The sequence below is a fragment of the Chionomys nivalis genome, chromosome 24 (assembly GCF_950005125.1).
Source record: "Chionomys nivalis chromosome 24, mChiNiv1.1, whole genome shotgun sequence".
Classification (NCBI taxonomy): domain Eukaryota; kingdom Metazoa; phylum Chordata; class Mammalia; order Rodentia; family Cricetidae; genus Chionomys; species Chionomys nivalis.
This window is the reverse complement of record NC_080109.1, coordinates 18,340,417-18,356,476: the sequence shown is the minus strand read 5'-3', so window position 1 is coordinate 18,356,476 and position 16,060 is coordinate 18,340,417. Positions and strand designations below refer to the sequence as shown.

The window sequence follows — 16,060 nt, the reverse complement described above, 5'->3', positions numbered from 1 at the left end:
ACACACGGTTAAATATATAAAGACAATCTGCTAAGTTCTTTTAGTGCTACTTCCACATATGTGATTCTTGTGCTGACAACTTGATATCAGATAGCCAATGAGGAGGTTCGCTCCTGTTGTTGAATATTGCTTTACTATGTAAAGATGTGGTACACTTGTTTTTGCTGCATTTCTTTAACTATGTAAAGAAGTGTTGCATTGGTTTTACCTTGCCTGTATAAGGCACCTGATTGGTCTAGTAAAAAACTGAATGGTCAATAGCTAGGCAATAGAGGAGTAGGTGGGACTGGTGGGCAGACAGAATAAGCAGGAGGAGGAATCTAGGCTCCAGAGAGAATGAGGGAGAGAGAGAGGGACATGCCCAGTCCAGCCAGTGAGGCATCTACCAGCCAACAGACAGAGAGGAAGCAGGAAGTAGGATTTCATAATTTAAGAAATTAAAAAAACCTCAAGGCAAAATGTGGTGAAGAAAAATGGTTAAACTAAGTAATAAGAGCTAGTGAGAGAAGGTCAAGAATTCATGAATAATAATAAGTCTCCATGTTATGATTTGGGGGCTGGCAGTCCAATAAAACCTGCTACACATACCTGGCTTGCTCTTACTAAAGTTTAAATAAGATTCAAATATTTAAACTTTGGGACAATTTGTGGTGAAGACCTTAACCTTGGTGCCCAGTACACAGAAAAGTACATTAGTAAGTAATAAGCAATAAATAGACTTCATGTACAATGAATATAATAAGTACTGATGTAATTCACAATGACGAAATTGATTTTTGTATGAACAACGCACAACTAAGATTTGGGACTGAAATACAGTTTAATGATCACTGCAAACAAATGCCACTACAATGTTTCTACCTCCTCATTCATCACCACATTCTTGTCCCGGCCGCGAATCTCCTGCCCTTTTGAATATAACACTACTCACATTTTAGTACTGAACTATTAGGTTTGATTTCTCAGAGAGTATCTCTACTCATGGTGTTAAAGATGGCAACAAAATGAATATCTCCATTTTATTGAATTGAAAATTATCAAAATTAAGTAACTTCCCAAATATACTAAACCATATTTATTCTAACTTAAAATTAGGTTTATTCAAAGTTCAAATCATGTTTAAACAACTCTTTAATTTTAAAATACTTTAATTTATAACCTTAAGGTAGCGATGCTAGCTAACTGACTATGTACTACATGTACAATTGATTTATAGATTTTCTTGTAGCCAACTTATATACTTATCTATTATCCTCAAACCTGAATGTAAATACATTGGTGCTGTGACAAATGATATGGCTCCATGAATTGCATCTTCTATGTGTTCATGTGTAACTGGAACTCCTGCATTTCTCAGTCGGGTGACGTAAATAAGTCCATCATCTCTTAGGATGTCATGTTCACATGTGATGACATAAGTTAACGGCAAATTTTGTAACTGCGAGTCATTGACTAACAAAGGTGATACTCTACTATCCAGAAGTACTGGATAGGAAGCACTCATCTTCCCAAGAACGGGCTCCCTATAAACATGGTTCTTCTTATACTTCTCAGGAAGGAAACGACTCCAGTTCACAAACTTGAACAAGTCTCTTGATCCTTCAGGCATGTGCTCATTTCTCAGTATTGCCTCTGGCAGTTCTTCATCTTCTGCAAGATATCGGGTTGACAACTTAATTCCTAACTTCCTTGACAAAAAGGGACCGTTTTCATACTCTCGATGAGATGGTGTCCAGGTATCAATCACCTGTAGTGCAGGGTATATCATGGCTTGTGCCTTAATTTTGTTTCTGTATTCTGGATCATCCTGTAGCTGTAAATGAAACACATGATGAGTGTTAATGAGTCAATAGCTTTAACAAAAAAGAATTGGTAACTTTGTTTTAATGTCCTGAGGTAAATAAATTTATTAAACTGAAACAGTATCTGAGGATTACTCTCATAAAATTTACCCATGGTTTGAAAAATGAGACTCTCATTCAACCTTCTTCATACTTGGCAGCCAAACAAGACCATGAGCTGGAGAATTCTACTAGAGATGGCAGAATGGCTATGTTTAAAAATACTTTTAATTTTTGGTGACAAGTTGTTTTTATCTATCTATCACATACTGTCCTCCTGTATTAGCCTCCCATGTGGTTTTAACCTAGGCATGTGACATCATGCCCAGCTGGCTTATGTTGACATACAGGAATCTACAATAGCAGAAACAATGAATATTGTAAAACAGCATGTCGAAAACCCATTCACATGGAGCATGAACATTTGTTGTTACATGTTGAAAACAATTCTAACATATGCCTTACCTTTAGCTGCTAGTATTATAATATGACAGAAAACACAAAGAATAATTTACAAATTTACAAAAGTCAGAGGAGCAGAAGAAAATTACTGTTTCATGTGTAATCTGTCTCTACTGGAAATGGGAAGAGTCCTGAGTTTGCAGTCATAAGAAGATCCTTCCTTTCATTTCCTAGTTAGCACGCTGAAGGAGAGACCTTGCAGTGGATCCCTGCAGCACATGTGCTTTTATACCAGAGTGCAGCATCCCCAACTGTGTCTGCATCCCTCCACAGTAAGTTCAGAATGTGCTGAGTGCAAGGTCATGCCCTCATCAGAAAGTGAATTTATATGAAATGAGAGGGCTAGTTGAAATCTCAACAGCACATTACAAGGAAAGTATCTGACCAACTTCAAAATGCACAACACATCATAGGTACAAAGTTCTTAGCCAGGCGTTGTTAGCACACGCCATTACTCCCAGCACTTGGGAGGAAAAGACCAGTGAATCTCTGTGAGTTCGAGGCCAAACTGCTCTACAGAGCAAGTTCCAGGACAGGTTCAAAGCTACAGAGAAACCCTGTTTTGAAACGTCCCCCCACCACACCCCAAAAAAGATGAAGAGAAGGAGGAGGAGGAGGAAGAGGAGGAGGAGGAGGAGGAGAAGGGGAAGAAGAAGAAGAAAAAGAAGAAGAAGAAGAAGAAGAAGAAGAAGAAGAAGAAGAAGAAGAAGAAGAAGAAGAAGAAGAAGAAGAAGAAGAGGAAGAAGTTCTGCAAGTTCAGAAAAAAAAGGAAGAGTGTTTTCCAGCTCTCCTTTCCAGTGGCTTTAGGCTGGTAATTTTCAAAATAAAATGGAGTGTCTCAGAAAGTTGAGACAATAAGCAGCAGTGAACACAACAGTAAAACTGAGACTGAGCCAAATAACTCTTCCACATATAAACAGGCATAGTCTCCAGTTAAGTTAATGCCTGCAGGTGATCTTCCATATAAAAACATGAATAGTCCTCAGTTGAGTAAACGCCCATGGTTGGTGCTTGAAGCAGGGAGGTTATACTGCAGTTTAAACTTTCCATTGTTCATCAAGGTATAGGAGAAACTTATTAATTAAGTGAAATCTGGGGAGATGGCTCAGTTGGTAAAATCTTTGCTAGAACAAGTCTATGGACGGCAACCCAGAAAGAAACCCGGGCATAGTGTCAGCCTAGCCCCCAGTGCTAGGGTGAAGAAAGACATATCTCCTGACCTCACTGGCCATTTAGTCTGATAGATAATCCTGATAAGGTCCAGGGACAGTGAAATTACTTGTATGAAAAATTATGATTTTCAAGGCCAAACTGGTTTACCTTAAAAAAATACAGTGGGACTCTATTTTGGAAAGAAAGAAAAAAAAAGGAAAGTAAATGAGGGAACTGCTGACTTCCACATGCTTACCACACATATGTACACACAAGGGCAAACTGACACACATATACTCCCATGAACATGGATCCACACAGAAACAAAAAAAAACAAGAAAAAATGAATTAAATTTAATTAAGAAATTAAGAGAGACTAGTGGTTTTCTTAGGAATACTTCAAGCTCCACAGACTTTAAATAAAAAGAAACAAAGACACACCAGTGTATTTATGGGTTAGAAAATACAAAAGAGCCAAGGTAGAGACAAGTGTCAGGGAATTGCAGGCATCTCTAACACTATCCTGAACCACACAGTTACTTCTTCCAATGCAAAGATATTGGAATGTTTGTCCTTATCTCTAATTCCTTCCTAAAACTACTGTTCTTTATTATTATAAACCCCAAAATAGTGGCTCCTAGTGCACTAAAACACTCCCAGAATATCACCTGCCTAATCCCCAGAAGCTCTGGTGAACAGGCTTAAGGGGCCTTCCAAAGGGAGAGAAGAGTACCGGAAGACATCTCACTGCCTGGTCTTATCAGCGCTGTGGAAACCAGAGCAATGACAACAAAAGTTTCATACATTGAGAAGCCAGAGGAACCGTGGGCTCTGCCTTGGTCAAAGGGGCCCAGATGTGGGACATCTTAGCAAAACCGTTGCCTTTTCCAAAATTTCACATCTCACAGCTTTTTGTAAGGTCACACCCATGATTTGTGTGGCGGGGAGTGGTCACTGTTACCCCAGAGTCAATGTGGTGTTAAATTTTGTATAAACATGGAGACCCTCTCTCCCACTGCCCTTGCCCTAGAACCTCAGAGGGAAAGTCACTGCAGTTAGATTGCTATCCTCTGTCTCCTCAGAATAGTCAGCTCATGCAAAGAGGTGTAGAGTAACCACTGTGTCATAAATTGCTTGAATTATTTCTAGACTTTTCGTGAAGGTGCCTTTGTAAATTTTAGTAGACACCCCAAATATTGGAGAAGCGGAAGAGGCAAAGGTTTAGCAGAGATTCCTCATGCCTCCCACAGTGACCGACAAAGCAGGATATGCAGGATGACTGCAGGCCAGGAGAGGGCCTGCTAGTAGGCAGTAGCAGAGCAGGTCTTAGCAAGCCAGCACCAGTATAGAATCATTTCTGTGGTAACATAGAGCAACGAAAGGAAACAAAGAGGAGGGAGGAAGGGAGAAATTAATCTAGATTATCCCATTAGCCTTAATTTTTGCTGGTGTGCAACTTAACATATTTTGTCACAAATGCATTAATACTTATAGCCATACGTCCTCGCCTATACTGTCTGCTAATATAGAATCCAATATCTTCAACTATCTTATTTCAAGATTTAAGTAAAATTTAATTTTCTTTAGTTACATGAGATATAAAATGTCCAATGAAAATTATTACATGTGCTGTGGTAAGACCTTTGAGCCTATAGAGTGACCCTGCAGTGTCTAACCCCAAGTTTTCCTATTTTGGACTTTTATTTCATGTTGTTCTGATTGAGACATTGCTCTAATTACTCCTTCTTGGAATATGAAAGTATTTAAAATTTATTATCATTTGGGAACCCACAGTAATAGACTTTGAAATTTTAGAGATACTGGGTATTTTAGAGTGACTGACCATCAACTACTTTGAATTTGTAAAGATTGTGGGACTTCTAAAGTTGCAATGTGTTTAATATTGATATAATGATATTAATATAAGATGTTGGGCATACACAAGAAAGGGAAGGTTGCAGTTAAATAATGATATGTTTGTGCGTCAAGTTGACAAGCATTCAGTGGCCCTGGCTGGTTTGTCTTTCATTTTGTTTTGTAAGTTTGACCCAGGCTACATGTATTTGAGAGGAGGGAACAAGAAAGAAAATGTCTTTGTAAGATTAACTTGTTAGTGAGACTGTGAAGATTTTCTAAACAAGTGGTTGATGTGCACAGCCCACTGTAGGAGGTTCTACCCGAGTACAGGTAATCTTAGCTAATATAAAGAAGCAGGCTGAAACAGCCACCAGGAATAAGTCACTGGGCACTATTCCTCCATTGCTTCTGCTTCATGACTCTTGCTGTATGTCCTCAAAAAATGTATAAAACAGCCTCACTTGTCTGCTCCACAGAGATAAACTCCTCCCACTGCCATGGATTTTCTGCCTTCAGGTACTGTACCATGTCAAACCATAAGCCCAAATAACTCATTTTCCATTTGCCTTTTTCTTATTAGGTCTTCTAGTCAGAGAGACAAGAAACTAATCAATTGGCATCAAGTACAGTGAACCAAATTCACACAAATTTTATAATATATCTATGAAAAGCTAGCAATAAAACTTATACTAAACAATTGTTTATAGTCATTGCTATATTTTTTTTAAAAAAATTAATATGATAAGGTAGGCTGGATGGTATGACTCTATTCCAAGTAGCTGGGGGCTGATGGGAAGAGATTGCAAGTTTAAGGCATATTACAGAACAGATTCAATTTCAGCCTGGGATGCTTAAAAGAGATCAACTCACGAAGAGCTTAAAAAGAGGTAGTTCTATAGATCCATGGTAGATCATTTTTCTGTGAACATATATCCTTAGATTCAGTGCCCACTAAGCACATGTGCACACACACACACACACACACACCACACACACAGTAGGATTATGAAATTCTTATGCAACATCACCTAATTTCTTGACTAAAGCCACACCTAAATCTAAAATCATGCAAAAGAATAAACTTATTTGGTTATGTTACATTTTATAGATTACAGTAAAATCATCATTCAGACACAATAACTAAAGTACTTCCTTTGTGTTAGGACTAAATTGTGCTGGTTCCAATCATACATAACACACATAACATACCAGTTGAGTCACTGATCCTACCAAGTCACCCCCAGAGCTGTCTCCTGCAATACAGATGTGAGCAGGATCCACTCCATATTTTTCAAGAACTTTATCCTGGAGAAAGAACTTGATCGCAAAAATACAATCTTCAAGAGCAGCTGGGAATATATCCTTAGGAGCAAGTCTGTAGCTTTAGAGGTAAACCAAACAAAAAAGAAATAAAGAACTTAAGATACTTATGATTAGGCTAAAGTATCTAATTATCTCTAAAATTTACTAGCAGATATATAAATAAAATTTGGCCCTACTTTGAACCTTTATACCAATCAAATAAACCTAGGCTTACTAATAAATAACTTCTATTTTAAAATAAGTCATAGATTCTGGTTTAAAAGTGTTTTTTATATTAGTACAATGAGGAGAAGAATAAAATAGCATGTATTTTCATCCTCATGAAGCCTGTAACTTCACCAACCCCTGAAAATGGAGTCGGTGACTCAAAAGCAATTCATGATCATGGATTAGATTATTCAAGAAATTTAAAATCAGAAATCTGAGAGCAAAGTGTTGGTAGTTGCCTTCAGTTAGAAACTTATTTGGCCAAAATGTCACAGAATTGTAGAATTTCATTTCCTAAGCATGAGGATTTGAATTAAAATAAGCAGTTTAATATGTGGATATATAAGCGATTTCAATGAGTATTATTAAAATACTGTGTCAAAATATATAATATCTTTACTTCCTCATCCTTACCCCCATCTCACTGTGCATTCTTTTATAGAATCATGTCTCAAATGCTCTATTTTTTTTTATTCTTACAATTAGGATTAGAATTCTTGAATTATTTATAGTATTATAATAAACAATATTATTCAGGTAGTCCTTGTGAATATTTAAATTTTAAGGTGTGTCTAAGTGTTTAAAAATAGCATAATATGAACCATGAAACATCAAAATACAATTTTAACTCAAGGTGAAGAACAAAAGGTTGCCTGCAATATTTTAGAATACGTAAACTAGATATAACTTTACTCTCTTAAAATCTTATGTAAACTATAACGTGATAAAGTTGGTTAAATTATAATGATAAAGGCACACTTACATTACAACTATAAATTAGAAATTTCTCAGACATAAGTGATTCCACTTGCTTTAAAGCAGTGGCTATGAACACGACAGTTCTGAACCCGCTAGTTCATGCTATCTGACTCTATTATACTGTCAGCAAAAATTCCTTATAATGTTTCTGCAAAAATCTACAATTTTGTAAATCCATTCCTATGCTATAAAATTAGCAGGGGAAAGCCAATTTTCTCCAACCTTATGATGAGGCATAAGAAGTATAGAATATACCCAAAAGGTCATAGAGCAATAGCAAATATTCAACTTTCTGGTATATTGTTGTACATTTGAACAAAAGTCATAAATTAATAAGAGCTGTCATTGGAAAGGTTTTTGAGATGTTTGAGTGGTCCCAACATTTGTTCTAATTGATATTACTTGGCCCAATAATGACTCTAACATATAGTGATTGCTTCTACACCTCATGATGTGGGATTTCCCTCTGTATGCTGTCATTAACATTAATGAATAAAGAATTGCTTTGGACCTATAGGTAGGCATGGAGACTAAGCTGAATGCTGGGAGAAAGAAGGGCAGAGTCAGAGAGAAGCCATGTAGCCCTGCCAGAGACAGACAGCATAACTTTAGCTAGTAAGCCACAGCCAAATGGCAATACACAGATTAATAGAAATGGGTTAAATTAATATGTGAGAGTTAGCCAATAAGAAGCTAGAGCTAATGAGCCAAGCAGTGATGTAATTAATACAGTTTCTGTGTGATTATTTTGGCGCTAAGCAGCCAGGAACTAAAAGCAGCTTACTTATTATCCCCTTAGGTATGATGAATATACACTATAGGCATATTACCTGGGTTAGCTTTATGTTTTTAAAGCTGCTACTGCTCTATTGGCAAAGATGTTCACATCTCTGCTTCTCATGGGAGTCTACCATGGCAGAGATGAATGCAAAATGGAGCCTTGTTGAGGAAATTTTGATATTATAAGGTTAAGAAAAGATTTTTAAACCCAAATTTCCTAGCAGCAATCCAGCCACCACTGAGGATTTTGCAACTTGTACTGTAAACTAAGCTTAGGTGGGAGGGCAAGGGCACAATACTAAAAATAGCCAGTCTCTTACTCTGGGGCCACCACAACAGCATCAAGTCTGCTGGCTGTCATTCGGTTCACAAAATCATAGGGCAGCATCTCTGAAATGACAGACATAAATACAGAACAGAGCTATGTAAATGCCAGGCAACGGAAACTCAGACACATCTATGAATCCTAAGAGAAATCAGAATTGTGATTACTTAATGGAAATCTTACAGTCAACACTTTGGCCACCACATGTAAGAAAATTCCACTGGAGTAAGCAAACCTTCCTTAACTCCTACCCACTAAGTCCCTCCTAACCCAGGCCAGAAGAGAAGACTCTTGCTAGGTCACAATGAAAGAAGCTTGCTGTGCCTTAATGACTTGTTTGGGTTCTCTCAGAAAACTTGCTCTGGCTTCTTTGTGTTGCTAGCTTCACCTGATTCCAGTTTCACAGCCTGGTGCACTGTGATTGCTCTCCTGCTGCTCATTTCTGCGGTCAGTTACATCAGGAGGAGGCTTGGCTGAGCAGTACTGAAGGACTGCACCAGGCATTGTCCACAGACAGTGACTGACGAGCAGTGGTGATGATCACAGTCCCAAAGCTTAAATAGTAGCAAGCTCTCCTTTCATAGAATTTATATTTTACTTTTCAGGAGAGTAAAAAGTTTATTGCTTGACTCTCTCAAAGTAACCATGTCCATACCATAAAATTGGCTATAAATCAGAACTCTAGAAGTAAGTTGAAGATCATATTATAATCATCATTATAATATTCATAAATTTAGTCACCTGAATTCATCTATCTTTAAAGATCCTTTAGAGTTCTCAGTCTTTTTAATAAAAGGACTTTAGTTTACCTAAAGCCTAATATACTTCTCAGGATAATTTTTTAAATGATTTTTTTTATAATAAGAGGCTTAGGCTTTAAAATAAACTTTAAAATGCACTTTTGAACATAATTGAAAATTTTAATTGTAGTTAAAATCAATCAGCATATTCTTTGTTTACAATTTTTTTACATAAATTAACTATGGATTGAATTTAGTTGTTATATCAAGAGGTATGGACAAAAATAAGTTTATTATGATTAAAATCTTAACAGAAAACAATGCAAAATTTGTAAGCAAAAACCAATTAATTTAAAAGTATATTTATTATATAAAACATAATGGCTACTGTCAAATGCTCAAAGGAAAAATTAACTCATTGCAGGAGAAGGTGTAACAAGATCATGAGATGCAGAGAATTCCATTTCATATAGCAATTACAATCAAATTAAAACACACATTAAAAAATACACTTACTGAAGCTTCCCGTGACATAAGCACCACCATGAATGTAAATGACAGCTGGTCTCTGTCTTTCAGACTTCCTTTTTGGCAAATACAGACGAACAGGAATGTTACTGAAGTCTGTGTCAATCACTGTAAGGTTTTCATCTGAAATTGGCTCTATATTTTGAGTTCTCATTAATATGAAGAAAAGATCTTCAAATTTCATTAGACCCGTATTTTCAAATAATGTGGCCTATCAAAACAACATCCAAAAATATGCATTATTATTTTTTATTTTAGCAACACTAAGTTCACATAAAGATGCAATGGGAAAAAGAGTAAGTGGTGCAATAATGCCATAGTGTGAACAGCACATCCTTCACCAAAGGTGAAATGCACATCTCAGAAGATGGAGAAGAAAGGTATGGAAATACAGAAGGGAAAGGTGGGTGTAATACAATGTCTTCCAAATATGACAAGGCACTTGCACTTATCACCTCATAGATGCTCTGGTTATCTGTATGAGATGTGCACATGACCAAATCAAATAATATGTAAGCATTTATTGGGGCTTTGTAACAAAAGAAGCTCCAACCCCCAACTCAGGAACTACTGAAAGTTAATGGCTACTGGGGATGAAAGGATCAGGTACCTTCAGGGATATGGAAAGTTGCACTGCTTCCAGCACATGGTTCTACGTCCATAGGCAGCACTAACTGGACACAGTGAGTTATGAAAAATATTTTATAAAAAGCACACGATGTTGCGAGGGTCTGGGAGAAGTTGTAGGGAAAAGTAGAATAAATATGATCAAAATATAGATATAAATATAAACATGATAGATATTAGTAAATATATAGTTTACTTATATTTTCAAAACAATAAAATACTAGTTAAGCACAAAGGAAAATGAAATGAAAAAATATTTGGACTAAATATGTCAAAAGATTATCTTTACTTTTGAAAAACATGAAAGTATTGTTAGACTAAAAAATCAGACTTATTACATGTCCCGACACATGTACCCTTATTTATACTCTAGAAATCCCAAGAAATTCATGTGTAATAAGACATGCATACTATTAGGCCAATCAACATTTCATGATAGATAAGGGACTTGTAAAGAAGGTCCCACACAACCTCAAGAAATACTGACACTTATTGATTGCTGAGAGGGGAGATGCCATTTTCTTCAGTGGTGTAGATAGCTAGCCTTGTTCTGGAACATAATGCCCCCCCCCCCCATGTTAAGGCAGGACACTAAATAAATTAGTGGGTATTAACAAAGAAAACATAAGAATAGAAAGACGAAATTTTGAGAACCGTTTCAGCAAGAGAGGTGAATTCGTCATGTGAATTTATGAAATTGTCAAACAATAATAGCTCATTATAAATTTAAAATAAATCTAAAGCATACAAAAATTGAAATCAAGATAATCTCATTTGATATCACAAATTTTTGCCACTGTACTTTGATTGGGTTGAGTTCTTATTAACTTAGTTTTACCTAAAAATACTAACTGGAACTAGCTTTTTATGCTTCCTTTCTTTGTATGTCTATTCCCAAGATTTTATTTTAATTTTTATTCATTAAATTTAGTTTCAGTGTTGAAAGTTTAGCTGCATGTTTGTGTATGTGTGTGTATGTGTGTTTGTGTGTGCAGGCATGTGTGTACCATATATATCAATGGGAGCCAGAAAATACATTCAGATGTTGAATCTCAATTTTCAACTTATTTGAGTTAGGGTTTGGTGTTCTTTGACCAGTAGAGATAACCCATAAACCTCCAGGGATTCTCTTATCCCATCTTCCCATGCCACTATGGAAGCTGTGGGGTCACAGATGGATACCACTATATGTACTTTTATGTGGGTACTAGGCTTCCAAACTCATGTTTCCCTAACAAGTGCTTTACCCACCAACCCATCTTCTTTGTCTTCGACTTATTTCAAAATTAAAATATAATGAGTAGACAGGAAATGCATTGTAAGCAACTTCCAAAAATTCTAGAATTATGAAGATTCCTGGCTGCTTGGACCATTACACAAAGTTATTCTGTAACATTGGAGCATACATACTCAGCCTACTTCATGAAGTAGAAACCCGAAGGACTGTCCCTCCTTGTTTTGAGAAGTTCATCAGTTATTTCCCTGTGGGTCCTGCATGTCTGGTTTATACAGCTTACAGTCAAAGAGTCTAGGCAAGAGCAGTTTCTTGTCCAAATGGCTAGCTTTGTCACACTGAAAGCAAACTCTACAAGGAGATGTTTCAATGACCATCATCCACTTGAAGTAATTGGTGCTGCCAGGAACAGATGTCTCATGTCCAAAGAATTCTAAATTCTTAAGACATTTTAAATGCCATATTCTGTAGCCCTCAGGAATACTTGGAGATTATCTATCTTTCTGAAATATGACTTTGTGTATCTAGAAAACCTAACATGTCTATAAATTTGACTACTATAGACGACTGTTATTTTCATTTCTTAACTATGTCACACGTTTAAATAAGTTGCATAAGCACAATACCTCAAACAAGAGTGGAAATATACAAATAATATAACAAAATATACTTTATAGTTGTATCAATAGACCAAAAACCATACTAATATAAAGTATTTTGAGATAAACAGTTACTTTTGGATTAAGGTAGATTTAATAATCTAAGTTTTTTCCCTCATTTCTATATTATATTCCCCTCTTTTCTTTAGAAATTGACTATGGCCATTAACCATTTATAACCAACCTTCTTTAAATAAAATCAAACATTTATAAACAGTGTTTTGGAATTTGGGTGTAATTTTCTATGTTACTTTCTACTGATTGTGGGCACTGGTAATCTTTTGGGGATCCTAAAAAAAAATGTAGAATTACTTTCAAGTCCTGACTGGGGTATTTTGTGTGGTTGGTCCATCTCTTCCAGTCTCCTTGAAGCTGTTGTGGATGTAGAATCACCTGGGCTATTATCCCCAGTGGATACCTTTCATAGGGTCTTGCTCAATCAAACCATATTAACCTAGAAGGAACCCACAGCTTTTCATCTCCTATGGAAACAAAACCAGAACTGCTTCTCCCTCCAAAGCAACATATCTTCTAGGTACACTTTACAAATATGTTTATTTTTTTACTTTTGTTTTAAAGTTATGACATTTTAAAAAATTTTTCAGTTGGTTTAATTTGTCAGTACCTCCTTCAATCTTATGTCTCTCAGCAGCTGTCCTTTGTTTTTGAAAACCAAAAAAAAAAAAAAATTCAAATTAACACAATAGTATACAGGATCTAGACTCCTTGTGTATTTTATATCTTTGTCTGGCATTTTTTTTGGTTGTTTTTTGAGACAAGGTTTCTCTGTGGCTTTGGAGCCTGTCCTGGAACTAGCTCTTGTAGACCAGGCTGGCCTCAAACCTCAAACTCACAGAGATCCACCTGCCTCTGCGTCCAGAGTGCTGGGATTAAAGGTGTGCACCACCACCGCCCCTGGCTTTTAAAATACTACTTTAATATCTCTTTAAAGACTTTGTTTTTTAAATTATGTTTTCTATAACTATCCAGACCCATTTTCTTTCTTTCTTAAGCCTACTCACATTGTTAAACACATAAAAACATGTTGTGAAGTTCTTCTTTCTAGACCTCTTTTTACTGCGTATCTTTCAGTTTTTTTATCTATATTTATATATTTCATAATTCGATGTTACATTTGAGAACACAAAGGCCAAATTTTACAATTCTTTGCTTTCAAAATACATTTATATTGATAGATGATAAGTATTGAGTTGCTTCAGTGACATACGAACTAGTGATGTATGTTCTACTCCAGGACTAACCAGTGATGTATGTACTACTCAGGGATGATGTCATAACCGTTTGTAAAATGGCACTTGTCCACCCTCCCTTCCCTAGTGGTCAGTCAACAACATGAGGCATTAAGAAGCCCAAACCAGGATAATTCAACTAGCTTTGGACGCAGAAGAAAATGTGTCAGTTGTTGTAATGACTCGTTTGACTGTCAGTTTCATAGAACCAAGAATCATCTTAGGAGAGTCTCCTCAAGGGACTTTCTAGATCATGTTAGCTGTAAGCATGTTTATGGGGGAAATGTCTTGATAACATTATTTGATATGGTAATACACAGCCTAAAGGTAGGCAGCTCTGTTTCCTAGATTCGGCCCTGATAGCTAGCTAAATTTAATCATGCATGCATTCATTTATCTCCTGTCTTGATTGTTAAAGCGATGGCACATCAATACCATAGCACCCCAATTGTCCTGAAATAGTGGCCTGTATTCTTTGCTGTGGACTCTCACCTGGCTTTTTACCAGGGTATGTTATCACAGAAACCTGCATGAAAACAGAACAGATGTCTAGCATAGGAAGACTGCCATTCTTCTCCAGCAGAGTAGCCTGTCTTCTTCATTTACCACAACTTTCAGTGTCTTCTCTGATCATTCACTGTTTTGTGCATGTGTTCTCCCTAACCTTCCTCTTCCCATGATACCTATAAGACTTCCAGGCAGAAGTACATTTTGGTAAAAAAATAACATGGTATACTCTTGAGTTCAGTTTTTGAATGTGTCATTATAAAATCTGTATTCTAGCAACACAGACCTAATATAGATAACAGCAGTAGCAAGTGCCAAGATGTGGCCCTTGAGCATCAGAATGCTTCTGAGACATGTCAGGAAGCACGTGTGTCAAACAGCACACTCTTTGCCCATGAAGATGCAGTGCAGCTTGCCAGTGAGCTTCCTAGATGGGCTCCCACAGCAGACTAATTCAAAAGAAGATATGACAACCAGATAGCTTCCACAAATAATTAAAGTGATATGAATAAATCAGAAATAAATGCCACTGTCGTGATATTTTCTGATTATTAAAAGATACTTTATTTTTAACATTAACACAGAACTTATATAAACCTGTATTGAAATCATCATCACCATTTAGCTAACTATTAACACACTTAAAATTGATGAATGTAAACCAAATATAAACTTTTTTGGCACGAGAGTGCACAATTTTGAGTACAGGAAGCCAAAGAACTACCTAAAAAGAAAAAAAAAAGATACTAAAACAGTAGAAGGAGAAAAATAAATCAAAATTTTATGATATGAATCATTTTACATGTGAGCTTAAGACATACGAGCCTTTCTGGAATCATCAAATATATTTAAGCATTTGAACAATTACTTAAGTATTCCTTTATGAATATTGGTTATTTTTGCTGTCAGTATATACTTAACTTTAGAACTACACATTTAAAAACATTGTATCTTTATTAGATAAAAATCATGTTAGCAATTAATTAAAATGTTAACTACATAAGCTATAATATTATTTGGTAGGTAAAGCATTAGGAAAAGCAAAGTCTCTCTCAAAATACTGACTCAATACACTTCATGTATATATTTGTAACAAGGCCTCCCAATTTCCCAGGAAAAATATATTACCGTAAGCGTTGCTATTTTCGTAAGAATATCTATGAGTCTCACTTTCCAGGGTTCTTCAAGGTTTTCTGGAATGGGCATATAAGTATAATAAGCAAGAAGGATGGAAGATAATCCAAAGAGCAGCATTTTATTCCCCATGATAAAACTCCAAACCTCTCTCTGCTGATAGTCAAATTGCTACCTTATATATAAATCACTAAACAGTAAGACAAAGGTAGCAGGCCAAGTCTTCCAGACAACACGGCAATAAAGCAACTCATTCACTATTCAGTTCTAAAATAAGGCCACTGTTGTAACAGGTAATGCAACTGGGCTTCCTTGTGTAACATAAGGTACCATAAATAATCTATTGAAAATTGGGTCAAAAGTAAAACCATCATGAGAGGATCAAGTTCTTTCACATCAGTGAAACACATCTGAAAGATTAAAATCCACGTTCTGGTGTCATTTTAACAAAAGTAGTGGCAAGAATTTAAAAATAATTTATAAGTAACATTTAATCAATGCAAAGGCTAAAGCCTATAGCACAGATTATTTTAAAAAATAAAATATACTGTGTCAAGTGAGCAGTAGGAAAGCACTAGAAGGCGGGAAACTAAATGCTAGTCAAAATTACATAAATAACTCACTTAGTGAAGAAATATTTGGGCAGTATTAATCACACATTGAAGTTAAACTTAG

At 36.0% G+C, this 16,060-nt stretch overlaps 1 protein-coding gene across 1 annotated transcript; it reads right to left on the bottom strand.

Moving 5' to 3' along the window:
- Positions 1 to 1,210: 1,210 nt before the first annotated feature.
- LOC130866104 (arylacetamide deacetylase-like 2) lies at positions 1,211 to 15,517 on the bottom strand. The gene is made up of 5 exons (XM_057757372.1): positions 15,380 to 15,517; positions 9,963 to 10,185; positions 8,702 to 8,771; positions 6,522 to 6,693; positions 1,211 to 1,813 (listed from the first exon to the last, which is right to left on the bottom strand). Exons 1-5 carry the CDS (start codon positions 15,515 to 15,517, stop codon positions 1,211 to 1,213), a joined length of 1,206 nt encoding a protein of 401 aa, XP_057613355.1.
- Positions 15,518 to 16,060: the final 543 nt, after the last annotated feature.